A 27907-nucleotide genomic window follows, 5' to 3' on the forward strand; every position below is an offset into this window, starting at 1 on the left:
AAATATTTTACATACGTGGATCCCATATTCTTTCTTGTAATACCTTTTAAAAAAAAAAATTTGAAGAGGCAAATAAAAATAAAACATAATTTAATTAAAATATTAGTATTTTTGACAAAAGAATTGATTAGTTTGAAAAGGTTGTTTGTTTATCTTTTTTGTATTTTTCTTGGGTTTGTAAGTTTTTTTTTTTTTTTTTTCCTTTAAAATTTGAAAGTCGACATATTTTTAGAAAATGAAGAGAAGAGAAAATTTTTTATTTGTTGCACAAAAAAGAAAGAGGAATGATTAGATTACCATTCTTATTACAATTTCACATAAGTATTAAATTACAAGTGATAAGAATTGTAGATTAACATTAAACTACCACTTTTACTCAACAACTCACGACTGTTTAGGAGAAAATTATTGAATACTCTGAGAGTATCATAAATGCATATTTTCTCATCTCATATGAATTGTGGGTCTCATAATGAAATTAATTAGTGAGGCATACAATTATGTGAGAGGGAGGAATATGTATTTATGGTATTCTGGAAGTATTATATAATTACTCCTGGTTAGGTATAAAAGCTCTAGCAAAAATGGTAACAAAAAATATGGTCCCAATATATGAAAGAAAAAAAAAAAGGAAACTGCTTGGGGTGTTTGGTACATGTTTTCAAATAACAATTTTCAGTTTTTAAACAACATTACACATATTTTTATACATTTTTTTATTTACACTATTTTTACACATATTTTCAAACAACAATTTTCAATTTTTAAGTGCATGTACCAAACACCCCAATCTCTTTAGTCTTGCCAACTATCTTCTCAAAAAAGGAAAAGAGAGAAAAAAAAAAAAAAAAATCTCTTGCCAACTACATGTTATAAAGGAAGGCAGTCATAATTATTAAAGTAGGACTTAATATATACACGAGCCAAACAATACCCCACCAGGGCCACCACCCACCATTATCATTTATCATCAAAAGTCATGCTTATGAAAAAGTGAGGGGAAGAAGCTATGGTGGTGGTAAAAAGTGAGGGAGAAGAAGGAACAAGGTTTATCAGGAAATAGGGATGTGTAAAAAACTGATGAATTGAAAAAATTGCCTGAAACCGACCAAACCGTAGCCAAAATTTCAGTTCGGTTTATTTTTTAAAAACTTTCTCTCAAAAAAAAAAAAAAAACTGAAATTTTCTGTTTTGGTTATGGATTTTTTTACCTCCAAACTGACCGAACTGACCTATATATATAAATTTAGGTAATACCGACATTTGGGTGATTAGTGGCTTAGTGGTATGTTCCTCGTGGTTTGCCTAGTTAATTCCAGGTTCGAACCTTCATGTGGAAGGTGTGTGATTTTTGCTATTTAATTTTTTAAAACCCTAGAGCATGATATAAATACGGAAATACCCCTTATGATATAAAACCCTAGAGCATGCTACTTTATTCTTTTCTTCAGCCGCCCCTTCCCCAACTTTATCTCGTTTCTTTCTACCCTTCTCGCTTCAGTTCGGTGCGATTGTTTGACACACACACGCACACAGAACAAAATGGAAGAAGAAGCTTTCTCAAGCTTTCTTCACTCAAATTCTTCAGTCGCTCTGACTCTCTCTCTCTCTCTCTCTCTGAGTTTCTTCTCTTCGCTTCAGATCAATGAAGACCAACTGTAACGGATCTCTACTTCCCTGATCTTTCGTATATCTCAGATTCTCATATAATCGGTGAGTTTTTTTTACACTTTAGACTGTGTTTGTTTTGTTTCGTTTAAACTGTGATTTATTTTTTCAAGTGAACGGTGATTTTGCTTTAGAGTGATCTCTGTGAAAAGTTTTGAGCTTGTGGTTTTTATCGATTCTGAGTGTGATTTTATATGCTTTGGTTTTTGCTTTATCGTTTGAAAGAGTGTGGTTTTGAAAATCTCAATAACCCTCTCTTTGAAAAACCGAAAACCGACCGAAACCGATTGATTTCCAGCCATTTCGGTCGGTTTCAGGAAAAGGCATCTCCGACTCTATTATTATGGCTTTATTTTGTATCTTTGTAGTAGTATTACTATTATTATGCTTAGATATGCAGATTTCTTTGTGGTGTTCACTGTTCATTCTGTGAAAAAACTCTTAACTCTTTCTCCTCCGTCGGTGGACGGCGCCACCGACAGGGTCTGAGGTGAGTGAGGGCAGTTAAGGTCATTAATGTTATTAATCAATGCATGCACCCAAATTTCTATATTTCTTTTTTTTAATAGAAATTTTCTATATTTTTATTAATAGAAACAGCTAAGGTGGGCCCATTTAGGTTCATGTAATGTAAGTTTCGCATGGGCTTCTCTCAAACATAAATTAAAAAAAAAAAAAAAAATTGCATGGGCCCAATACGCGTGAAGTTCGTTTTTATTTATTTAATTTTTTTTATTTCTAAACTTTAAAAAAAAAAAAATTTCTTATTTAATTTAAGGGTTTTGATTGGAAGTTGTATTTACAAAGTACAACCCTTCTGGGTAAAAAAGAGTGTAGTACAAAACCCTGCAAACCTTTCTGTCGACAACTCTTCTTCTAACGAGAAGACCCCTAAAAACCCTAAGGTAAAACCGCAAAAAAACCTGTGTTCCATCAAGATGTTTGCCGTAGCATCGAGAACTCGCACTACCCTACCTTCAAAATGTATCACCACCTCCCTGAGGAGATCATCAAAGACATCAAGGGAGAACTTGCCCTCGTAGTTTGGTTCTCCAAACAGATCAATAAGGGAAGGATAGGATAGGATGCTCTCAGATCTGATGAGAATACGGCCTCTGATGCAGCGGAGGTTAGTGCCAAAGAACACAAAATAACTTACCTATCAAAAACAAAATAACTCTCCTATCCAAAAGTTCTTGGATAAAAACCATTGTTATTTATTCTCTGAAAATCAATTTTTATGTTTTTGTTTTAGAGAATGTTAGAGAAGCATGTCTTTCTTGATTTTTGTTACACCTGGAATTATTACTTTGAAATATTTTTGTTGTTTTCCTATGTTGGATGAGGATGAGGGCTGCTCTTCTCAAGTATGAGAATTGTCCTGTTACTGCCTTGAATTATTAAAGCTTGGCTTTGTAATTTGCTTTAAGAGATTACACTTTGACAGTTTTTTTTTTCAATTTATTGTTCTTTTATTGCCTATTGCTTTGTTATTTGTGAGCAAGGTGGCGACCTTAAGCTGCCAAGGCCTTGTATCTCCCGAGGGTTGAGGTGATTGATTAAAGCAAAACGCCACATAATATAGCTATCATACGTAGATAACTTTTGCTTGTGCGTATCAAACATGCTAAAATATTATTTTCAAGTGTTTTTACATATGTTGCATTAAGAATTAGGTGGCTTAATTATTTTCATATAGGCTTTAGCAAGTTTTAGGGTTTTTAGCTCTATGAATTATTCTAACAATAGGTTTTAGTTTCTGTTTTACAACAAGCTTGTGTAAATTGATTAATCTAACAAATAAGTTTTATAATCTTTAAAAAAATAAAAAAACTAGTCTTTTAAGGAACTTAAAATTTTATTTATTTAATTTTTTTTGATGCATCTCTCAAAAAAATTATAAGATTACACATTGATTATGCGAATTAGATTTACTATACATGACAATTTTTCTCCAAGTTGTGACATAGGAAAAGATGGAGAATTCGTCCATATGTGCTTATGATGGGTATCACAGGTTTAGGATTAAAAGAATTTGTGGATCTAGGGTTTAGAATTGTTGAAGAAAGGGTTTTGGGGTTGTGTTCAGAATTAAAAGATGGTTTGATGTGTTATTTGATGTAAGAAAGTATGGAGGGTTTATGGGCTTTGAAAGGTAAAAGTTTAGGGCTTGATTTTTTGGGTTTGAGGACGAAAAGGAAAAAGAAGACTATATACTCATTGTACAAAGCTCCTACATTTGTGGGGTCTGGTAGAGGTCATGGTAGGTGGCCTTACCTCCAATTTATTGAAGAGGCTGATTGTCGGTCCCGAACTTGTGACCGCTTTTTATTTTTTATTTTTTTATTGTGAAAAATACTATATGAAAGAAAACAAGCTAAGAGGAAATGAGAAAAGAACACTTGAAGGCCAGCATGCTTCGATTCTTAAAATTATTTTGTTGAGCAACTTCGTTTACAATTTGAGTACATTGAACGCAAGTATATAGTAAGGCTCTATATGGTAGTAGAGTCCTATTTTGCAAGGCTCTTTTGCCCTTCAATTTGAAATATTTTTTTATATTAAGTGTCCTTTCCAAGGATGACCAGCTCTTCTTCTATTTACTTTCTAGAAACTAATTAAGATGCTCTCTCTCTCTCAAACATTCATCTATCACTACAACAAACATGAGCTTTTTCAACATATTTGTATCTACGGTTATTAAAAAATGTTGATAAAAGCCTTTAGTTTCTACATTTACATTCAACTGTTGAAAATTCACATATGTATTTCTGCAGTTGGCATAACCTTTGAAATAGGTGGTGAGAAATTCACATATGTATTTTCACAGTTGGCATAACTGTTGAAATAAGTGATAAATAAATGGTGAAAAATTGACATGCCAACTGATTGAATAGGGATAATTTATATCAACAGTTGGATGAATGTAGAAAAAAGAAATTAAATATTTTAATCAACGGGTTATAAATGTTGAAAATAAAAACACAGCTTATATAGGTATTTTACTATTAATCAACAAGTTATCTCCCTCTCTCTCACTCTCGCTCTCTCATAGGTCTTGGCGATTAATTTTCCTGTTATTTTCTAGGCAACCAAACAGAATCCAATCGCTCCCTCTCTCTCACTCTATATCTTGTCCTCTCATAGGTCTTGGTGGTTGATTTTCCTGCTATTTTCTAGGCAACCAAACAGATTCTCGACTCAATTTTTCTATTATTCTCCCTCCAATTAGGTATTTTTTCTATTTCTCTTGATTTTGTTGTTTTAAAAACTTATTTCTGATCAATTTGTTTTTTCTTAGACTCGAATTTTGGCCATACTCTGTTATTCGCTTGGAAGATTTTGAACTTTGCTGTTTTTGTTCTTGAATTTGAAATGCTATGTCAAAATTGAATTTGTGGTTGTGTATTGCGTGCTTTCAATGTGATTGCAGGTGCATTGTGGTTGATTTTCTCAAAAAAGCTCGATCTTAGGCCTTGAACTCGGTGGATGTAGATACTCAATCAAAGAAGCTTCTGGATGCGCTGTTGAGTATCATTGTAGATGAGTTCTACACTCAGCCAGAGGATATGACTGAACAAAAATTGTGCTTCTCTGTTTCATGTTTTGGATCCTTGCGATGACTATGACTTTCTTCTTCAGTTCAAGATTTGAAAACTCATTCCGTGGACCTCCTCCGACTTGAACTATAGTGGTGAGAACTTTCATCACTCTGATTCTGCTTGGAACTGTATATTCCCACACTGACAAGATGTGTAAATGGAAAAGTGATTTGGCCAAGTACTGTTTCACAAAATTGAATTGAAAACTTGGTTAATGCAGCACGCTACTCATATGAATTGTTAAATTTCCGTTTCGTATTGATTGTGATGTGAGCTCTCTGAATTTCCTGGATGGGATGTATAAATTCAAGCTCTGATGCCTTGGCCTATGATTGCGACATATATAAGGTAGGGACAAATTTGTAGTTTAATAGTTCAATTGGGTCTTGATTTGCAAAAACTTTCTAATTTTTTCTCTTTGGTTATGTATAGTTTTTTTTTTTTTTGGGTCCATTTTGATGTTTATGATCTATGACATTTTCTGCTAACTACAGCTTGCAACTCAGATCAAATGCTGGCTTGATTCTTTTTTATTTTTTCCTGATACATGTCATACTTAAGTAGATGCAGAATTACAAACCAACTCTGTTTGATGTTATAGTTGATAGTTGACACTACTGGAGTCGCTTAGTAGCCTTTTCACCCGCCTCTTATTGCAGTCAATTTAGCTTGGTAGTTGGAAGATAGTACAATTTACTTTTAAACTGTTGAGCCTGTTGGGATTCTTTAGGTTTTAAATGAGCAAACCCCAGCCATAGATTTGTTCTGATTCTTTGGGATAGAAAGCTAGAACGTTTGTGAGTTCAAATTACAAGTACTTGGTAAGTTCTTTAGCTGAGCTTCATGCTTAATGTGGTTCTAATTTTTAATTTTTCAGTTTTTTGTTTTTTTTTTTTTGACCAAATTTGTGATGAATTGGAGTAGCTGTGACCTCACCACTATGAATTATTATTGTCTTGTGTATGGTTTTAGAATAAATTTTTACAGTGAACACTAAGCATGCCTTTTTTGATGTAAAAGCAGATTCAATCCTATTAAAGAATGTAAAATATCATGGTAAATAATAGGATAGAAAGACAATTGACTAAACTTGTCTTTCTGATTGGCAAGTTAGTGTAGGCCGAAGATAGTCCATGTCTTCTGGTTTCTGCCAGCAGTTGTGATCATCTGGTGTTTGAGAGCCATTTTGATGTCCACCAACCTAGCAGCAGATGAAGACATTTTAGGTGTTAGTCATGTTACATATATTGTCTTCCTCCAACCCAAGTATATTGTAGCCATTTTAGCACATACATCAGAACTATATCACTGTTGAAACAAAAAATGGTATTAAAGTTGAAGAAGTTTGATATATAAATTCACATAGAGTGCATTATCTGAATGACACAAAAGTAATGTCAATAGGGGAATATGTATAAAATGATGAATACTTGGCAATAGATCTTATCAATTTTGGTAGCAGAGGAATTGAAGGTTAGGAGCAAGTAGTCAGTGCCCCTCTTAATGAGATCCCTAGCATGGATGTACTCGTTAATGTTCTTAGATTTGTCATAAACAACAAGCAGATCTTTTAATATGTAAATTAGAATGGAGATGATTTTCTTGAGTTTTGGAACCATGGGCAATTTCAGAATCAAGAGGCATTGATCTGTAATTTTCTTTGGATGCTAAATTTAGCTTTGTCTTAGACTTGATATAATAGTTTTAGTAGGCTTAATTATGCCAATGCTGTGCTTTTTGCTGTCAGTGTTTAATGTTAGTTATGGTTTTTGTTTGTATACTGATCTTTGCTTCATTTTCATCTACGTTTGTTGCTTCTTCAGTGTGTTCTCTCAATTATATTCTTATCTATGCTACTTTAAATAAGTGCAGATTCTTGAAGGACTTCTTAAATTGCCGGAAAATAGAGAATGTGCTGACTGCAAAGCTAAGTATGTACCTTGAAGAATTCAAAAGAGATGATCTGGATATTATTAGAAATTTTATGGCAAGGAGCCCAGAAGAGACAATGTAGATATTGTTCACTGGCAGGGTTCCAAGTACATAGAAAGAATTTACTATAAAAAAATCATTGGTTATTCCAAATATAAGCATGTCATTATTTAAGTACATTACTAGTATGAGTTGCTTATAGTGACTTTACTACTATGCAGAGGTCCAAGATGGGCTAGTGTGAATTTAGGCATCTTTATAAGCATGCAATGTTCTGGGATCCATAGAAGTCTTGGGTTACACATATCAAAGGTGGGTTATCATTATTAATTTTTAAAAAAAAAATTTATATGTCAATTAATCTATATCCATTGTCAAATTACAACCTTTCTTTGCAATAGGCTGATTTGTGTATCCAAAAATGGCTTTGGTTGCAGGTGCAGTCTGCTACGCTTGACACATGGCTTCCAGAACAGGTTGCATTTATTCAATGTAAGCTTGTTTATTAGCTCATGGGCTTAAATATATCTTGACTGATTTCACATCGAATTTAAGATTGAGAAACTGCCTACAGATTTTGATTTTATCTTTTCTATGTAGCAATGGGAAATGAGAAGTCAAATAGTTACTGGGAAGGTGTATTAGTTAATGGGAAATGAGAAGTCAAATAGTCAAATAGTTCATAGCAAATCAGAAGGTGTATTAGTAAATCAAAGATTGAGATTAAAAATTTTAAAAATCACTTTTAATTTCAACCCTTGAATAAAAAATATTTTTTTGAGTAAGACTATCAAATTAAATTAGTGTGAATTGTTGAGAATACTGCTAATTTAATTTGATAGGCTTACAAAAAAAATAAAAATTTGCATTTTTTTAGGATTTGTTCTTGGGATTTGTTTTCTACATGCAACTCATTTCCCTAACAATTTGCATTTCCCTAACAATGCAAATTTCTACAATCTGTATTTTCCTAACAAATGCAAATGGTTTGGGAAATGTAAATTGCATTTCCCTAGCATTTTAGGAAATTATATCCTAAAAATTGTTAGGAAATGGAAATTGCATTTCCTTAACAATGCAAATGATTGAGTTGTATGTAGGGAAATGAATTTGCCCAACTAATTTGTATTTCCCTAACAAGATTTACATTTACATGACTAGATGTGTGTAAAAACTGACATGAGGGACTCCATAGCCTTGGAGCTTGACCAAGTCAGTTTCTACAACGCAACTTAGTCATGAAAATGCAATTAGATGCAAATTGTTAGGAAATGCAATTGTTAGTTCCCTAACAATGTAATTGCATTGCCTTAATAATTTTAGAGTGGAAATGCAATTGGATGCAAATTGTTAGTAAATGCAATTGTTAGTTCCCTAACGATGTAAATTGTAATTCCTTAATAATTTTAGGGAAATGCAATCGACGAGGGATGAAAGCAAGCATACAATTTGTATTTGTTAGGGAAATGCAAACTGTTAGGGAAATGCAAATTGGTAGGGCAAATTCATTTCCCTAATAAGTCATTTTCCCAACAAAGGTACCTAGCATTTCAAAGATAGCTCAAAAGTTTTTAGGTTTTCACCTCTGTAATATCATTAAGTCTCTGTTTACAAGGCAAAGTTCCTCAAGAGTCCTCAAGTGCTTTGGAATGAAGTACATCCTCTCACCATTCACCACCTCAGGAATCTCTCACCACTCACCACCGGCCATGATCGACCAACCCCACCCATTTGTTAAATCAAATTATATAAATTCTTGCAGACGGTAGGTTTTCTGTAACAAAATTTAACCACGTTTTCTGTTTGATAACAAAGCATTGTGCGACATGTAGTTTAGAATAAACTTTTCATTTAGTAGATTTTATATACGCGTGTAACAATATAATTGGCTATAGAGATTAGATGCGTATATAGTGGAGATTAGTTACACTCTTAGATCTTGTATGAATATCTAATGTACTCTGACTTAGAGAAGTAATGCAATACACAGTTTTTCATCAAATTTTCACACTCTAAGGGGTAATTATCATCTATCTTGTACTTATAGTATTTTATCTTCATATGAACCAGCGCTCTATGGGCCGTAGAATATAGGGATCTCTAGCTCTACAACTGGTGTAGCTAACTTTTTACTCCAGGCTTGGAGTACAATAGTATCTAAAACTTTATTTTCAAATCCTTGCTCTATATCTGCAAAAAGCAAATTTCAATTTAAAAAAAGAAATCTCAATTTAAAATAATACATTGTAACACTTTAAAATCTATATTACTTTCAATCACACCTAAAAAAAATCTCTCAATCTCATCTGATGAATTGAACTTAGGAATTTTGATATTCTCCTCAAGGTCATTCTCTACAAATCCTTTCTCCTTAATCATATGGCCTTCTAAACACCTCCTAACAGAGGCTAGAGCTAAACATAACTTTAGCTCTCTTGGAGTGCTTCTCTACACAACCTCCACTTCTATAGAAGTTGCGGGATCCTTTAGAACTTCTACTTTATAAGTATCGTCGCTCTTCAAAGCCTTCTTAAAAGTTTAAACTTCCAATTTCAGATTTTCTTCCTCTTCAAGAAGGTCGTAGAGGCAACCAATTTGTGGGCAACCCTATTCACCGAGCCATGAACTTCTCCAAACCAAATATTATTTGGTCTTACTACCTCTGCTCTGAACCTACTCAAGAAACTCCAATTTGGATCAGAATATATATATTTCTCTCCATACCTAGAATTCACTATCCTCGGCACTGTGGTCAAATCTGTCTCCACATGTAATTCAATCATAGATTTTGGCCGAGTCAAAAAAGTAGTCCAAAGCCTCAATGACTCTCCCTCAAATTGAGTGTTTTTCTTGAACTTATATCCCCAGCACACTCCAACAAACAAGGGGATAGATCGTTGGTCCCTCGCTATAAATGCTGTGGCAGCCATCTCTTTTGGATGAGCTTTTAGCGCGCTGCATCAAAGGACACTATAACTCTCTTATTTGCCGAGGGAATCCATAGCCTTGGATGAAACTTGCATCTCCCTAACAATGTAAATAAATCTAAAATTAGAAAATAACAAAAATTGGAAACTAGGATATTAGAAAATAAAAAAAGATTAGAAATATATCTCTGCTACCACTAATCACATCAAACTCTTCAGCTTTAAATGTTGACCGTTTTGTGAACCGCAATCATTGAGAATCTACAAAAAGGACAATGGTCATTGCAACAACATCCTTAGCTTGCAACAAGATATATATATATATATATATATATATCTTGTTGTAGGCTAAGGACGTTGTTGTAATGGTTATTGCCCTTTTTGTGAATTCTTGATTGCGGTGCACAAAACGGCCAGCATTTAAAGTTGAAAAGTTTGATGTGATTAGTGGTTGCAAAGGTATATTTCTAATCTTTTTTATTTTCTAATACCCTAGATTCCAGTTTTTGTTATTTTGTTATTTTAGGTTTATTTATATTGTTAGGGAGATGCAAGTTTCATCCGAGGCTATGGATTCTCTCGGCAAATAAGAGAGTTACAGTGTCCTATGATGCAGTGCTAAAAGCTCATTCAAAGGAGATGGTTGCCACAACATTTATAGCGAGGGACCAATGATCTATCCCCTTGTTTGTTGGAGTGTACTGGGATACAAGTTCAAGAAAAGCGCTCAATTAGAGGGAGAGTTATTGAGACTTTGGACTACTTTTTTGGCTCATAAAAAATCTATTACTAAATTGCATGTGGAGACTAATTCGACCACATTGCCAGGGATGGTAACTTCTGGGTATGGAGAGAGATATATATCTTTTGATCTGAATTGGAGTTTCTTGAGTAGGTTTAGAGTAAAGGTAGTGAGACCAAATAATATTTGGTTTGGAGTAGTTCATGGCTTGATGAATAGGGTTGCCCACAAATTGGCTGCCTCTACTACCTTCTTGAAGGAGAAGAAAATCTAAATTTGGAAGTTTGGACCTTTAGGAAACCTTTGAAGAGCAACGATACTTATAGAGTAGAAGTTCTAAAGGATCCCACAACTTTTGTAGAAGTGGAGGTTGTAGAGAAGAACGCTCCAAGAGAGCTAAACTTATCTGTTAGGAGGTATTTAGAAGGCCATATGATTAAGAAGAAAAAATTTGTGGGGAATGACCTTGAGAAGAATATCAAAATTACTAAGTTCAATTCATCATATGAGACTAGAAGATTTTTTTTAGGTGTGATTGAAGGTAATATAGATTTTAAAGTTGTTACAATGTATTATTTTAAATTGAGATTTCTTTTTTTAAATTGAAATTTGCTTTTTGTAGATATAGGGCAAGGAATTGAAGATAAAGTTTTAGATGCGGTTGTATTCCAAGCCTGGAGTAAAAAGTTAGTTGCACCAGTTGTAGAGTTAGAGATCCCTATATTGTACGGCCCATAGAGCACTGGTTCATTTGAAGATAAAATATTGTAAGTATAAGATAGATGATAATTACCCCTTAGAGTGTGAAAATTTGATGAAAAATTGTGTATTGCATTACTTTTCTAAGTCAGAGTACATTAGATATTTATACAAGATCTAAGAGTGTAACTAACTTCTAACTAATCTCCACTATATACCCATCTAATCTCTATAGTCAATTATATTGTTACATGTGTATATAAAATCTACTAAGTGAAAAGCTAATTCTAAACTACATGTCACCCAATAAGCAGGATGAATTAATGGATGTACAACATTACCCGAGTGAATTTTAAAGTATTTTATTGTGTAGTTGGCTTTATTTTTAATTTGTAAAATTTTTCTGCGTATTGCGCAGTTTAAATGCTATAAGTTTTAGTGGATGAAACTAGAAGTGTAGCTAATACGTAGTTAGAAATTTGGCAAGACACCCTAGAATCTAAATGCTTTTGGTTTAGTATGACTAAAATAAGGCACATAGAGTGTAAGTTTTGTAAAAGTAGAAACAAAAACAAAGGGATAGTAAGATTTGATGGTCAAGAGATACCAAAGAGCAACAATTTTTGATAACTTGAATCAATAATTCATAAACACTGAGAGATTTTATAGGATAAAAGCAAGATGGATATAATGGAGAAGTGCATAAGAAGTGTTGTACGATTGTAGAATACCTATTAAGCTAAAAAGAATATTTTATAAGACTGTTATATGACTAGCTATGCTTTATGGTGTGATGGGTTGTTAAGAAGTAACATATTCATAAAATGAGTGTAGTTGAAATAAGAATGTTAAGATAGAAATGTGAAAATACACAGAAAGATAATATTAGAAGGGAGGAAATTTGCTTTACTTATATATAAAAAAAAGAAATGAGGAAATTTGCTTTAAGATATGGATAGCCCCTATTGATGAAAAGATGGAGGGGTCGCTTAAGATGGTTCGATCATGTTTTGAGGAGAGTGACTAATACACTAGCAAGAAAGAATAAATTGATCCGAGTTGAGGGAACAAAAAAAGGGTAGAAAAGGACCCAAAATCACATTAATAGAAGTAATATAAAAACATGCTAATTAAGGGAGTAACAAAAAATATAACTTTAAATAAAATCGAATAGAGGAAAAGAATATATATTGACCATAATTAATTTGTTGAGAATTTATAGTTGACTCAAAATTTTGGGACCAACGTTGGGCTTGTTTGATAACGTAACTCAAACAACACTGAAAATTGTGGGCCCCAAAAAAAAAATGTTTGGTAGGAGTGTTTGAGTTACATTTCTCATTATAGGGTGTTTAAACACTGAATTTAGAAAACTCATTTTATCAGTTTTCAGTTTTCAAATAATTGTTTAATGACACTTTTGTAAATATATTAAAACCTGTAGGTCTCACTGATTAGACTACATGTCATCACTTTTTAAAAAAAAACACACACACATACCAAAAACACAATTATTTTTTTCACTTTTGAAAAAGACATTATTAGAAATATAGTACCAAACACATTTTTTGCAATATGAGTACTTTAAATATGTGTTTTCATAATACTTTTTAAACCACATTTTTTACATCATTTTAAACAATAATACTCAAACACCTCTACCAAATTTGTTGTTGCCATTGTTGTAAACTTAAATATAATAAATTAAACATGTTTTTCAAAGCAAATAAGAGATAACTTTTAGGCTCTCGGCATGGAAGGCATGATTGGCCAATTTCTTCATCTTTGCCCATTTTTCACCTTCAGATGCCGAAAGCCCATCTCTGAAGAGCTTCTTCAGATAGCCTACAACCTCTTCCTTCGGATAAGCTTTGTCTCTATTGTTCATTATCTCTTTGATTTGCTCTGGTTCTGTAATGACCAATTGAGGCTGAGTGCCATACCATTGAAGATAATTCTTCCCTGCACCGAAGAGAAGTGGGGGAATGAAAGAAAATGAAAAATGATCAAATTTAGTAAAATTTACATGGTTGGAGGGTTTTTTTTTGGTTACCATATATGTTGATCCATGAATGAACATGAGGCTGAACTTTGGACATTATGTCATTTGATAAATCCATAGGCCTACACTTGGCTTCATTTTTCATGTTGAAAATTTTTTTGGTGCTTCCACAGACGAATCTGTAAGGACCTGCGATTCCCTGTGAACGCATTTGATGTTGTATGCGAATAGGAGTCCACCATAGTTTGTTAACGAGCCGGATTAGAGCCAAGACAAAGTAGAGACACAGAGAGCTTGAAAGAAAGATTGCGAAGATTCCAACAGCACCCATTTTTTCTTTTTCAATATATGAATATGATTTTCCTCAAGCTAGGTTTCAGAGTCAGTGTGATAAAAATATGGAATGGAATAAAATGGTGGGAGAGAAATGAGAGTGTGAGGTTTTGTAGGTGCAGATGATTGACTGAACTATGTTACCGAACACACTGATGTTTGCATACCGTCATTGTTTAGTCTAACTAGGAGGCTAGCAAAAAGTCCATTATATTGCAACAAGAAGAATATTCATTTTATGTTGTTGAAATTTGAAAGAGAGAGGGAGGGAAGGAAAAGATTTTGCCGACGTCTCTGATCACGTGGTTATAGGAAAAAGGATCGAGTGATGTCAGGCTTTATAGATTTCTAGTGTATGGGTCTCAGCTCCATTTTTCTGTTCATACTTGTGGCTCCCAGCTATAATCTTCCTAATTTTTTTTTTGTTTTTTTTTTTTTGAGAAGACAAATCCTCCTAAATCTAAATACTCAAAATAGTCATAAGATGGAAAAAGATTATTTTTTCGAGAATCATGGTAGAAAGAGATTAGATATAAGAGTGATATGGGAAAAGGAATAAAATTGAGTTTGCACCTCCCATTTTGCGACTTTCAACGGGTATTTTTGGGTTGGCTAAATAAATAATAAATCTATATCTATATATATATATAATTAAAGCCAAAACTCAGAAAAAATTCAATTAGATTTCAAATTAAAAACCTAATTTTAAGCCGTATAACTCATCTTTTTTTCTTTTTTTTTTTTTAATTTTTGTGCCAAAATAAATGATACATTAACACCTAATATAGAAACCAAGACTCTCAAGCTCCTCTCTCTCTCTCTCTCTTAAATATTTCTCTAAAGATAAATCTCAAAGAACTATCAACAAATATAGCATGCCATTAAGATTTGAGCATCAAATTAATTAAAGAATTTAACTAATTTTCTTAAACTATATGTCCCGTTTTTATCTTGGTCTATTTACTTTGTCATATTTAGTCCTTTTATTTATCAGGAGCATGTGGTTTAATAAGAGGTCAGGTTAATCTACGTATATATATATATATATATATATATATATAACCGAAGCCTTTGAAGTTCCTAAAATTTTCACGTCAACATTAATTAAATTTAAAATAATAATAATAAGCAACCTAAAATTTTTTCCACAATCGTGGAAAGCAAACCCGATACCCTCTCTCTCTCTCTCTCTCTCTAATCGTAGTCAAATTTTTCCACAAACCCAACTCTGAATCCTCTCTCTCTATTTCTCTACCCTTCTCCCCAAAACCCAACTCTGAAAAGAATCCCAAACGCCATCTTCTTCTCCTCTCTCTTCTCTAAAACCAATACTTCCCTAAAATCTTCTCTTTTCGCCTCCCTTGGAACCCAAATTTAATCATCAACCTTCTCTCTCTAACCTTCTTCTCTCTAGGCTGCCTCACAATACCTCTTCAACAACAAACCATCCTGGATCAATGGGAAAGTCCCTCTCCAGTTTCCGCACATCCAAGTGAGTGTTGCCCTAAAATTTCTCAGTTCGATTTCTGATAGTGGTTTTTGTTGTTATATTATTGCAATTTTAATGTGGTTTCCTTCCCTTTGTAAATTTGGATTCTTTTTTTTTTAGGTTTTTGTGTAGGCACTGATTTGTGAGCCTTTGATTTACAGATAAATTCAAAATTCGATAGGAAGTTTTAGAAATAATTTTTATGATTTTTTAATGATTCATTTATGGTGGGTTTGTGCATTAACATTAGAGTTTGGGAATTTCTCTGCAAATTTAAAATTTTTCATTGAGAATGAATTTGGGTCTAATTTAAAAAAGCAAAACAATTTTACTGATTTTGATTTTCAGATTTGTGAAGGGTTTTTGCTCATCGGACCTCACCTCGACCCAAAGCCCTAAACCAAAGGTTTCTCTCTCTCTCTCTCTCTCTTTGTGTTTGTTTTTCTATTTTCTTTGTTTAAGTTTTGTTTGGTTAGAAAGTAGTGTTTTACTCGCTTTGATTATTTTTTATTTTTATTTTTATTTTTTTTTCTCGTAGAAGATTGAAGTGAAAAGTGAAAGAGTGGTTCCTTGGTTGAGCTAACCTGGTCAGTTTTCCGATTGTGCTTTCTCTATTTGGTTGCTGAGAAAGAAACAAATAAGAAGGATTGTTGCTTTTCCTTTTTGACGTAAGAAATAAGAATGAGCTGAATACAGCTGTTTGGTTCAGTTTTCCGTAGTCTCTAGGCTCTCGCTTTTATTATTTTTTGTTTTTTTGTTTGGGGAGGAAGAAGCAAAAAAAAAAAAAAATTCAAACTTTCACGCTCTCATATATATTTTCACTATTTTTTTTTTTTTTGGTTTTGTTCAATAATCTCTAATTCACAATTTCAGGCTTTGTGAATTAGAGGGGTTGATGTAGTACAAAGATGCAGAGACAATAAAGTGTGCAACTGAATGGGCTATCTTAATTGATTCCCCTACTCCCTGCAGTATACTACTAGGGTTGGTCACAACCTTCACTTGCAATGTTGAGGCTGAATTACTTGAAATAGAGATCATGTCTATTGATGAAATAGAGAAGCAGAAACAAAGCAAAAAAAAGCAATATTATAACATTTAGCCTTTTCTGTTGTACACCGCTATTGTTGTATAAGCATGTAAATCTCCTTGAAGCCAACATTTTATGGCTTCTCATGCTTAGCAATTCTTCTTTTGATGTAAATAGTGAAGATCTCAGCCCAAAATTATCTTTCATTCATTCTTTGTTTTCAACATAATTGCTAATGAATCCTCATCCTTTGATGATAATGAATTGGAGATAATTATACGATTTGCTATAGAAGAAAAATTAAGCTCACATCGTTCTTCTGTTCAACGTCATCATTCATCAAGCATGATTCTTTGCAAGGCAATCAAAACCCTTTTCTCAACTACTCTGTTGAATCACCCATATATCCCCTAAATGTATTTCGAAAGGGTTTAGAACAAGTCACTTTTTTACTTCACATTGTATTTGAGCTAAAAAGTGATCAAGCCATACTTGGTCCAATGAAGAAATAATGTTGGAAGGCTTGTTTCTAATAGAAGGCATCAATATGTTTCTAATTTGTATACTCCATCATTCTAAATATTCTTTAGGTACTGGAAATATTGCTTCCCTCTATTACAGTACCTCTAGATTAACCAAGTTCTATTTCTTGGTTATATATGCTAAGTGTTCGACAAAAGGCCTCTAAGAGCAATTGGTTTTACTTGACATTTTTGCACTTATGTTAGTTTACAAGCCTATATAGGTACTGGGATTATAATATAGATGACCTATCATAGACTATTTGATGATGACCTACTAAGTTCTGTATTTATGTTTATTTGCTTTTATTTATTGCAATAATCATAAATATCTTAGGCATTGTACCTGAGGTGTGCATTTTTGCATTATGCAGATTGGGGATATGCTGTCTTGGTTTTGAATAGTGGAAATATAATTATTTGGAGTATCTAATGTGTTCATTTCCACCCCTTTTGATTTATGTTTGGATTGTGCATTCTTGGTTTTATGCTACATTCTAATTTTAGAAATTTTCTTAAAATTAATAATTTAAATTTTTTTATTCCAATTTGTGGGTTATTGGTTTATAAATTGATATAAATCATGTCAGATGCCAAAACTCATGTACAAATTAGTCCTCGAATCAGTTGGTTACATCCTAAATGTAATTCCTCATTATTCAAGTTGGCTTGGGCTGCTTATATATATATATTTGGATTTAGAAAAATGCAAGGGTGTTTAGTGGCAAAGTATTATTAGAGGAGGCTATGCTATATCTGTTCAATTGTAAAGTGTTTAGTTTGTCATGGGTGTAATTTTTTGGGTGGATTCAAATTGTAGTTATTTTAATACTATTTTATCAAAAAGTTGTTCTCTTCCCAAGTTTCTGTTTTCTTTGTATATTAAGTCATGTTTTTCTCTTTATGATGTTAGGCATAAAGAAAATGCAAGTTAAATTCTACTACAAGTCTCTAATATGTCAATAGACCTTCACATTGCTATGCTTTCTATTGTTGACTTCACTAACGTAACAGAGCTGTTTGGAAGTAATCTTTAAGTTATGATATGATGAGTGGAATCCTATTTTACATTCAAAGATGTTTTTCTGCCACTCTTCACGCGCATCATTTGATCAGCTTGAACTAAAATTCTTGCTTGCTTAATGTTGATTTTTATTGACTACAACCATGAAATAAAGGACAATATGGTCTAGCCCAGAAGGTTGCCATTGTAGCTCTTTCTAAATAAATAAATAAATAACACATTTTTTCTTTTAATTCCCCCCCCCCCCCCCATGAAATCCGAAATATCTATGATAAGAGAAGTTAGACAATATATGTGATTGATGATAGTATTAACAACTATGTATGATATATGGTACCTCCAATGTGTAACAGATGAATATTAAAACTTCATTTTCATGAGAGTATTGGTACACTTGCAATTCAGTATTGTTGATGATAGTACAATATCACTTTTCTTCTACTGCATGCATAAATTTAGTTTCCATGTATAATATATTTAAGATTGTGTTTGGCAGGGAATGATGAAAAATTAGCTGTTTGCAAGGATCGTGGAGCTAATATTTGCATCAATTATAAGATGGAGGATTTTGTTAAAAGCGTGAAGAAATAAACTAGTGGAAAGTGTTTTTTTTTTTCTAATATTAAAACCTCACTTTTCTTCAACTATGGATTAGTGAAACTAAAGAATATGATTGTTATTTTGTTAAGTGGACCTTTTCATAAGGAGGTCTTTTTTATTGTTTGTTATTGTCAAGGAAGTTTATAAGTTATTTTCTTTTTCAAGGCATATAAGCTAAACTTTTAGGAGTATCTGGGGTACCATGGAAAAGAAAGAACACTGCTAACGGCCTAAAAACAACTTTTTGTTGCTATTTGGGACCATGTTTAACTTTACCTTGAGGTGAAAAATGAGACTACATTATACAAAAATACAATCCCTCTGCAGAAGCTGTACATTCGTATTGTGTGTAAAAAGTTGCGTATCGTATCAGCGTATCGTAAGTACTCATGAATCGTATGATACAGTGTGTGTATCGTATCGTAAAATTGTATGTATTGTACGATACATAGACAAATGCTTTAAAATGAGATTTTTTGTTAAAATTTGTATTTTTATTTGAATCTAACAAGTTATTAAACTTGTTTTTAACACAAAATTATTAGTTTACTTAATTTAGCCTACTAAAATAACATATTCATAAAAAAATTTCCACTTTTTTCTACAATTGGACTACACAGTACACACTTACCATTTAATTTAATATTTACAAATTTATTTTATATACTATGAATAAAATATTAATTGACAATATACATTTTTTATTTTTGTCATTATTGTTATAAGTCCAAGAAACTAGAATGTCAAAAAAAAAAAAAATATTAAAAAATTATTAAAATTAAAAGAACAAGAAGAGATAGTAAATGTTAATAAGGAATGACAATGAAGAAAATTTTAATGAAGAAATAAGTTGGCAAAATTATAAACATGATGATAGCATTGACTTAGATGGGGTTTGTAGGGGTGGTTTTTGGGGTCCAGGCCCAGCAAGTGAGTGGTTCTGGCCCAAAAATCCCCAGACAATGAATTTATAGAGAGTGGGTTACAGAGCTAGGACTAGACGAAGTGAACGTCAGTTAGATGTATGCCATGCAATACGTTGAACGTGAGAATATTCCATTTACGTTTGATAAGATATCGGTCCGAGGAGACGTATAAGTGCACCTCTTGCTCTGTTTCACAGACTATAGAATTCTTTAACCTTTCTCTCTCTCTTTTTTCTTAATTTTCCGATCCCCTCTTCATGGGGATCTCCTTCTCTTATATAGCCTCCTTGAATTGATAAGAACCTTACACTTGTTAGTCATCTGGACCTTCACTTGAGTGCCTGTCCCATCGGTCATGTCCCTTATCTTTCTGTGAGTTGCACTGACCAATGGAATACTGTTCGCCTGTCTTCTCCACATTAATGCGGCTGAAAAGGTAGCTTTCTTGCATTTAATGCGGCAGTTGTGGCTTCTCCCTGATGTCTTACATTTTCCTCTTTCCTACTACGTGATGCTCACCCTTCTACCCACGTTCGCCTGGATGGGTTCTTCACTGTGGAGGGGACGCTTACTAGGCCCATATTTGTGTGTCCGAGGAGGCAGTCCTCCTCGGACGTCTTCTAAAACGAACCAGGCTCAACAGGGTTGGGCCAGAAGTCATTTGGGCCCCTATTCCCCATTGGGTCATGGTTAGGCTTCGTGTGGGTTCCCAAGCCCACTGTTAGTTTTGGGAATTTCACCCCTACAATAGCCCTTCAAAATTCTGGTCCCTTCTTTCTTGTCCGAGGAGGAAGGGCGGGATTTTGACATTCATAGGATTATCTACTGTGGGTCCCTGCTTCACTTGCGCAGAAGTGTGCTTCTCACGTGCCTCATTTATCACGGGGGTGGTTGATGACCTATGCGGCGCTAATTATTGCTTTTGGCGGTTCCATATGTTTTGATCCGACGGTTGGACGCTAGATCAACGGTTGGGATAATTTCCGTTTCCCTAGGCGGGAGTATGTCTGTCCGGCTTCTCCTGGATACATAAGATTTTCAAAAAGCACTCCCTTCTCATTTTTGGACAAGCACTCACGCACTCAGAGCACTCTCGCACTCACCCTTTTAAAGCGTTCAACCCCTCGCAGTCGTCCCCTTGAAGATTTCCTGCAAATTCCTCACCTGTAAGTGTACGTTCCTTCTCCATTGCCTTTTTCCCGCATTACTCCTTAAATAAATTGTCTTCGCGTCACCTAGGATTAGGGGGATGGGTAAACTTGACAAATTGGTAAATTCCCTGGCCGGTATGGAGGGCTTCAGGGCCAAATACCGTATTCCGCCGGAGGTAGGTTTAGAGCATTGTCCTTTGGAAGAGGTCATAATTAAGAGGAAAATGGGGGAGGTCGCCATTCCAGTGATAGCCTTTGTGGAAGGAGGAATGATCATCCCTATGGGGAGGATAACTAGGGATTATTTGCGTGGTCATAGGTTGGCCCCTTACCAGTGCGTCGCGAATATGTTCCGGATCTTGGGGTGCATAGAGGTCCTGAACAATCAGATGAACCTCGGCCTTACATGGCATGACGTGGTTCCTTTATATGAACTGCACAGCCTCGGCGACTCATATTACTTGAAGTCCAAGTCCGATGAGGTGAGGTTGATATCCTGCCTTCCCAAATCCAACAAAGGCTTGAAGGACGACCTCTTGATCGTCTTCGGACGGTGGCACGACGGTCTTCACTGCCCAGCCAAGGCAGGAGAACCAGGTGGGGCACCATAGAGTTAGATCCCTTGGAAAGGATCTTAGTTTTGATCTTTTCCCCTTTTTCCTTTTTTATTTCGATTTTGACTTTACTTGTTTGCCTCTTCGGACTAACACATTCCTCTCTTCGGATCTTGCAGACAAGAAGCATACGACTCCTCGGCTTAGTTTGGTCAACGTCCAGGCACTCAACTTCCTTCTAAGGTCAGAGATTTACGTGAGTACAGACGGGTAATTACGATCGGCGCCCCTGATTTTGGACTACGTGCCCCTTACTCGTGCTCTAGTAGAGCCCAGCCAAGCAATTAGGGCAGGTAGTCCGCTATTGGCACGGATAGACGTCTCCGTACCAGGCTTTCTTGCTTCGAGAGATTTACCCCCCGTCCAGCTGCCTGCTCAGCGCGCCTTTCCCGCAGTAGTTATCCCAGAGGAAGAAGCTGGTTCCACGCACTCGTCTTTGGAGGATCAGATAGACCAGTTTCACTTTGCCGAGGAGGAAGAGGTGTCGGCCAGGATAGTAGAGCTCTCGGATTCTGATTCAGATCTAGACCGCACCTCGGCAGCCCCTGACTTGGGTTTAGTAACCGCACAAGTTAGTACCAGCCAAGAGCCTGAGGAAGAAGAAGGAATGGACATGAGACAAAGGTCTGGCCTCAGGGGCCTCCTTGCCAATAGGAACAAAGGGCAGTCCTCCAAGGATGCCCCAAAGGAGCAGCCGACCTCCAAGGCTCCTCTTCCTCCTCCTCCCACATCGGATGTGGCGTTGCAGCCTATGCCCAATTTAAGGCGCAAGAGGCCTGTGGGGGAGTTGGAGGAGGGTGAGGTTGGCCAAGAAAAAGCCAAACCTCAGAAGAAGGGCAAAAAGACCAAGGAGCCCAAAGAGAAGAGGACCAAGTCCATTGATAGCCGAGACGAGGCGGCTATTCGGAGGGAACAACGGATATGGTCGTCGCGGCTCGAACTGGATGGCGCTCCAATTTCTTGGGATGCAACCTTGTGGGAATCCCAACGACAGGAGGCGTCATTCTTGGCTGAGGCCCTGCAACAGCCTCTTCTTTTGCCTCGCGACATGAAGGGGCTCCGGGAAACTCAGCAACCAGAACTCTTCATGTCGCTGAAGAGGGACATGGCCATGGTAAGCGAAAACTTTTACTATCTTGTTCTCTGGTTACGTGTCCATTTATTCACCATTCTTTTTGATTAAGCTTTTATTTTCCTGGTGCAGGTTACTCAGCAAATTTTCGTTGCTGAGGAGTGGGCCAAAAAAGCTCGTGAGGACCTTCATAATGAGGTCCAGTCCCGCCGCATTGCCGAGAGGACTACTGGCGACCTCAAGAAGGAAAACGATAGCCTGAGCCATGAGGTAAAGGAGGCGAAGAAGGGGCGGGACAGCGCGGAAGCCGGCCTCAAAAATGCCACTAAGCAGGCTGAGGATCTGCGCCTACAGCTCCGCCAGTCCAAGGAAAATCTTAGGGCAGAGAAGCAGGCGGTTTCAGATCTTAAGGCCGAGCTTGCAAAGGTTAAGGGGGAGGCCCGCCTGGCCAGGGAGGCGGCCGAGAAGGCAGTGGCAGCCTCTTATGAACGCGGGGTTAAGGATACTGAGGTCAGGCTGGCCGAGGAGGTGGCTACTGTATGCAGGGAATACATTACCCTGTCTTGGGGTGTAGCCTTGGACCGGGCGGCAGTCCCAGTGGATTCCGATCTTAGGAAAACTGATAACATCTTTTTTCTTGAGGACGTTCGTGAGATTCCTGACGAGGCCGCAACTGAAGTGCCTCTCCCCACGAAGGCTTTAGCCTCAGACTCCGCTGTTCCTGAAACTGAGGATGCGCAACCGGCCGTGAAGGGCAAGTTGCCCGAGGACAGTCTTTCCATCAGGGAGGTTGTTGCACAGGCTAAGGAGACTATTCCGGGGCCACAACCAGTAGACGACCAAGCTGGGCCTGCTCAGGGATCAGATTTAGGAAAGTAGTGTAGGATCTTTTTTGTTAGATCTTTCATACTTTGTTTTGTTTAACGGTTGTAAAATGAACGCTTTTGGGAATTTTAATGAAAGATGTCATTTCCTTTTCCTTTTGTTGTTTTACTTTCTCTTCTGTTTTTATCATAAATGGATATTTATTCTGCCTTTAACTGCTGAAAACCAAGCACGAATGAATGAATGTATAAAGAATGATAGTCAATAATTTAGACAGAATTGCTGCGAGGCTAATTTCCCCCAAGTCTATGGTCCGAGGATCCAGGCAAGACTTGGGTTCTGTTTAAAACTTAGGGAAAATTGTTGCGAAGTTAATTTCCCCCAAGTCTGTGGTCTAAGGAGCCATGCAGGACTTGGGTTCTGTTAAACACTTAGTGACGATTCTTGCGAGGTTAATTTCCCCCAAGTCTGTGGTCCGAGGAGCCATGCAGGACTTAGATTCTGTTTAACATTTAGTGAAAACTGTTGCGAGGTTAATTTCTCCCAAGTTTGTGGTCCGAGGAGCCATGCATGACTTGGGTTCTGTTTAACACTTAGTGAAAACTGTTGCGAGGTTAATTTCCCCCAAGTCTGTGGTCCGAGGAGCCATGCAGGGCTTGGGTTCTGTTTAACACTTAGTGAAAACTGTTGCGAGATTAATTTCCTCCAAATCTGTGGTCCAAGGAGCCATGTAGGGCTTGGGTTCTGTTTAACACTTAGTGCCGATTCTTGTGAGGTTAATTTCCCTCAAGTCTGTGGTCCGAGGAGCCATGCATGACTTGAGTTCTGTTTAACACTTGGTGACAATTCTTGCGAGGTTAATTTCCCCCAAGTCTGTGGTCCGAGGAGCCATGCATGACTTGGGTTCTGTTTAACACTTAGTGACGACTCTTGCGAGGTTAATTTCCCCCAAGTTTGTGGTCCGAGGAGCCATGCAGGACTTGGGTTCTGTTTAACACTCAGTGAAAACTGTTGTGAGGTTAATTTCCCCCAAGTCTGTGGTCCGAGGAGCCATGCAGGGCTTGGGTTCTGTTTAACACTTAGTGAAAACTGTTGCGAGGTTAATTTCCTCCAAGTCTGTGGTCTGAGGAGCCATGCAGGGTTTGGGTTCTGTTTAACACTTAGTGACAATTCTTGCGAGGTTAATTTCCCCCAAGTCTGTGGTCCGAGGAGCCATGCATGACTTGGGTTCTGTTTAACATTTAGTAACGATTCTTGCGAGGTTAATTTCCCCCAAGTCTGTGGTCCGAGGAGCCATGCATGACTTGGGTTCTGTTTAACACTTAGTGAAAACTGTTGCGAGGTTAATTTCCCCCAAGTCTGTGGTCCGAGGAGTCATGCAAGACTTGGGTTTTGTTTAACACTTAGTGAAAACTGTTGTACAGTGACACGGCATCAAGCATGGTATCTTTCATTAATAACAGTACCTTTTCAGGTTATTTACATTCCATGGACGTGGCACTACATGTTCGTTCAAGTCTTCCAAAAAGTATGCCCCAATGCCGGCTACTGAAGTGATACGGTATGGGACCTCCCAGTTTAGTCCAAGCTTTCCCCACGCAGGGTTCCTCGCGGTGCCCAGGACTTTCCTCAGCACTAGATCCCCGGGCGCTAAGGGCCTTGGCTTCACCTTGGCGTCGTAGCCCTGTTTGAGCTTTTGCTGATAATAAGCTAGGTGAACCATCGCACTTTCCCTTTTTTCTTCGAGGAGATCCAGGATTTTTTCCAGAAGGCTGTTGTTAGCAATAGGGTTGAAGGCGGTAGTCCTCTGGGTTGGGAAGTTTATCTCCGGTGGGATGACAGCCTCGGCTCCGTAGGTCAATGAGAAGGGGGTTTCTCCTGTGGACCTGCGAGGCGTGGTGCGGTACGTCCACAAGACGTGGGCTAACTCTTTAACCCATCTCCCTTTCGCGTCGTCCAACCTCTTCTTCAGCCCATTCACTATGATTTTGTTGAAGGCTTCCGCCTGTCCATTACCCTGTGGGTAGGCTGGTGTGGAGTATCGGTTGATAATCCCCAGCTCATTACAGTATTCTCTAAAGGCTTTGCTGTCAAATTGGAGGCCGTTGTCCGAGATCAGGGTGTGCAGGGTCCCAAACCTAGTGATAATATTTTTCCAAACAAATTTCTTGACATCGACGTCCCTGATGTTTGCCAGCGCCTCGGCTTCGACTCACTTTGTGAAGTAATCGGTGCTGACGAGAAGAAATTTCTTATTCCCAACTGCTTTGGGGAACGACCCTAGTATGTCTAGGCCCTACTGTGCTAATGGCCAAGGGCTGGACAATGGGTTAAGTTTTCCGCCCGGCTGGTGTATGTTCGGGGCGAACCTTTGGCATTGGTGACACTTCTTCACATATTCTAGAGCCTCTTTGTGCATGCTCGGCCACCAGTAACCCAGCGTCATGACCCTGTGGGAGAGGGACTTGCCCCTCGTATGGCTTCCACAAATCCCTTCATGTAACTCCTCTGGGATGAGTTCCGTAGCCCTTGGGTGCACACACAGCAAGTATGGCCTCGAGAACGTACGTCTGTAAAGTCTGGAGTCCTCGGACAGCCAGAATCGAGAAGTCTTCCTCCTGATTTTGTCAGCTTCAACCTTATCGTCCGGTAAGGTGTCGTGCTTTAAGAACAGCACCAGAGGGTCCATCCAGCTAGTTCCTGCCCCTACGCTGTGTACCCGAACACCGTTGGGCTCCTCTGTTGTTGGGCGGCAGAGATCTTCAACTAAAATAACCCGCGGAAGGGGCTGACCCGAGGAGGTGGCCAGTGTTGCGAGAGAATCCGCATGGGTGTTCCCACTCTTAGGTATATGCGTTAATCGGAAGTCACTGAAATGGGTCTGCAGGTGTTTAGCCCGAGCAAGGTACCCTTGCATTCTTTCATCCTTCACCTCCAATTCCCCGTTTACTTGTCCCACAATGAGTCTCGTTCCACCCAATTTCCGGATCATCGACATTCCCTCCAACAGTGCCTCATACTCGGCTTCGTTATTCGTGGCCAAGAATCCGAGCCTCAACGACTTTTCTATGGTTATCCCTTCGGGAGAGACTAGAACGAGCCCCACCCCTGAGCCCCTTTGGTTTGCTGCACCATCGATGTGTGCTCTCCACCTATTGTGCTCATGCTGAGAGACCGTGCTAACCAGTTTCCCATCAGCACTTGGTGACCCCGACATTTCCATCCCTTCTAAGGTGGGCTCCGCGAATTCAGCTACTAGATCGGCGAGGACCTGACCTTTTATGGCGGTGCGAGGCATGTATCTAATGTCGAAGGTGCCCAGGATTGTTCCCCACTTAGCTATTCTCCCAGTGTAGTCGGCGCTGCGGAGGACTGATTTCAGTAGAAGTTGAGTTAGCACAACTACTGTATGTGCCTGAAAATAGTGAGGGAGCTTCCGCGTGGCTTGTACGACGGCCAATATAGCTTTTTCGAGGGGTAGATACCCGGTCTTTGCCTCCTGCAGCGATTTGCTTACGTAATACATGGGCCGCTGCGTGCCATTATCTTCTCGGATTAGCACTAAGCTCACCGCATGAGAGGCTACTGCGATGTATGCGAACAACACCTCGCCGGCATCAGGACTGGACATGATCGGTGGTCGGGCGAGATATTCCTTGAGCTGTTGGAAAGCTAAAGCACACTCTTTAGTCCACTCGAAACCCTTCCACTTGTGCAATAGGAGGAAGAAAGGCCTGCATCGGTCCGCTGACCGGGAGATGAAACGGCTTAAAGCAGCTATCATGCCGGTAAGCTTCTGGACCTCTTTGGGATTCCGAGGAGGTTGCAAGCTATGAATGGCTCTTATTTGGTCAGGGTTAACTTCAATTCCTCGGTGGGTTACCATATAGCTCAAGAACTTTCCTGATCCCACCCCAAATGAACATTTGGATGCGTTCAGTAGTAGCTTGTATTTTCTCAGGATTCGAAACACTTCACCGAGGTCTCTGATGTGGTCGGCCACCAATTTGCTCTTTACTACCATGTCATCTATATACACTTCAACGATTTTGCCCATCTGCTGTTTAAACATCCTAGTCATCATCCTCTGATAGGTCGACCCAGCATTCTTCAGGCCAAAAGGCATCATCTTATAATGATAGTTGCCAACTGGGGTGACAAAAGCGGTTTTTTCTTGGTCTTCGGCAGCCAGGGATATCTGATGGTATCCCTGGAAAGCATCCAAAAAACTCATTCGGGGGTGTCCGACAGTCGCATCTACCAATCGGTCTATCCGCGGCATTGGGAAAGGATCCTTCGGGCAGGCCTTGTTTAAGTCCGTGAAATCTACGCAGACCCGCCATTTCCCGCTCTTCTTCTTTACCACGACTGTGTTTGCCAACCATTCGGGGTAGAATACTTCCTTGATAGTCCCAGCTTTCTTCAATTTTGCGACCTCTTCTCTCACAGCGTCTGCATGTTCCTTCGATGGGTGCCGAGGAGGTTGCTTCTTTGGTGTTATGGCCGGATTAACATTAAGGTGATGGCATATGAGATCTGAGTCAACCCCGGGGGCTTCATAAGGATCCCAGGCGAATATGTCCTCACTCCGTCGAAGAAAATCAATTAGCGTTGACTTCTCCTGTGCTGGTAATTCCGAGCCGATCTGAAAAAACCTCTCAGGGTCTGATCCGATGAGCACTTTCTCCAGCTCCTCACAGCTCACCTCTACGGCCGGTCCTCCACTACCCGCAGTTCGGACCGGGGTCAT

General features: G+C 37.7%; 3 protein-coding genes across 8 annotated transcripts; 1 reads left to right on the forward strand and 2 right to left on the reverse strand.

Annotated features, from left to right (window-relative positions):
- The first annotated feature begins 1463 nt into the window (after positions 1–1463).
- On the forward strand, positions 1464–13831 carry LOC115979196 (ADP-ribosylation factor GTPase-activating protein AGD5-like). 6 transcript variants are annotated; one of them, XR_004088974.1, is made up of 8 exons: positions 1464–1713; positions 5102–5362; positions 5491–5618; positions 7143–7201; positions 7424–7514; positions 7640–7694; positions 10674–11412; positions 11494–11571. XR_004088974.1 is itself a non-coding variant. In XM_031101171.1 (7 exons), the coding sequence occupies exons 3-7, from the start codon at positions 5562–5564 to the stop codon at positions 11607–11609; spliced, it is 378 nt and encodes a 125-aa protein (XP_030957031.1). In that variant the 5' UTR covers positions 2451–2797; positions 5102–5362; positions 5491–5561; the 3' UTR covers positions 11610–12343. The 6 variants fall into 6 exon arrangements, 2 of the variants coding, with proteins under 2 accessions (XP_030957031.1, XP_030957032.1); XR_004088973.1 differs by lacking the exon at positions 1464–1713 and adding an exon at positions 2449–2797; XR_004088975.1 differs by lacking the exon at positions 1464–1713 and adding an exon at positions 4816–4900.
- Positions 13232–13911, reverse strand: LOC115979195 (cytochrome P450 CYP749A22-like). The gene is made up of 2 exons (XM_031101169.1): positions 13624–13911; positions 13232–13532 (listed from the first exon to the last, which is right to left on the reverse strand). The coding sequence occupies exons 1-2, from the start codon at positions 13901–13903 to the stop codon at positions 13288–13290; spliced, it is 525 nt and encodes a 174-aa protein (XP_030957029.1). The 5' UTR covers positions 13904–13911; the 3' UTR covers positions 13232–13287.
- A 9446-nt stretch (positions 13912–23357) lies between these two features.
- LOC115981328 lies at positions 23358–27907 on the reverse strand. Its single transcript, XM_031103481.1, has 4 exons — positions 27557–27907; positions 25527–27367; positions 24641–25295; positions 23358–23375 (listed from the first exon to the last, which is right to left on the reverse strand). The coding sequence occupies exons 1-4, from the start codon at positions 27905–27907 to the stop codon at positions 23358–23360; spliced, it is 2865 nt and encodes a 954-aa protein (XP_030959341.1).

The sequence above is a fragment of the Quercus lobata genome, chromosome 3, assembly GCF_001633185.2.
Source record: "Quercus lobata isolate SW786 chromosome 3, ValleyOak3.0 Primary Assembly, whole genome shotgun sequence".
NCBI classification, from domain to species: Eukaryota; Viridiplantae; Streptophyta; class Magnoliopsida; order Fagales; family Fagaceae; genus Quercus; species Quercus lobata.

Excerpts from the sequence above, each read along its gene's own strand:
- LOC115979195 (XM_031101169.1), bottom strand. The coding sequence starts at position 13,903 with ATGGGTGCTGTTGGAATCTTCGCAATCTTTCTTTCAAGCTCTCTGTGT. Across the intron at positions 13,533-13,623 it reads TTCATGGATCAACATATATG|GGAAGAATTATCTTCAATGG; the intron begins GTAACCAAAAAA and ends TCTTCGGTGCAG.
- LOC115981328 (XM_031103481.1), bottom strand. The coding sequence starts at position 27,907 with ATGACCCCGGTCCGAACTGCGGGTAGTGGAGGACCGGCCGTAGAGGTG. Across the intron at positions 27,368-27,556 it reads AAGCTGGGACTATCAAGGAA|GGATACCATCAGATATCCCT; the intron begins GTATTCTACCCC and ends GATGCTTTCCAG. Across the intron at positions 25,296-25,526 it reads AAGTGTCACCAATGCCAAAG|GTTTGGGACCCTGCACACCC; the intron begins GTTCGCCCCGAA and ends TATTATCACTAG.
- LOC115979196 (XM_031101171.1), top strand. The coding sequence starts at position 5,562 with ATGGGATGTATAAATTCAAGCTCTGATGCCTTGGCCTATGATTGCGAC. Across the intron at positions 7,202-7,423 it reads TGTGCTGACTGCAAAGCTAA|AGGTCCAAGATGGGCTAGTG; the intron begins GTATGTACCTTG and ends ACTACTATGCAG. Across the intron at positions 7,515-7,639 it reads TTGGGTTACACATATCAAAG|GTGCAGTCTGCTACGCTTGA; the intron begins GTGGGTTATCAT and ends CTTTGGTTGCAG.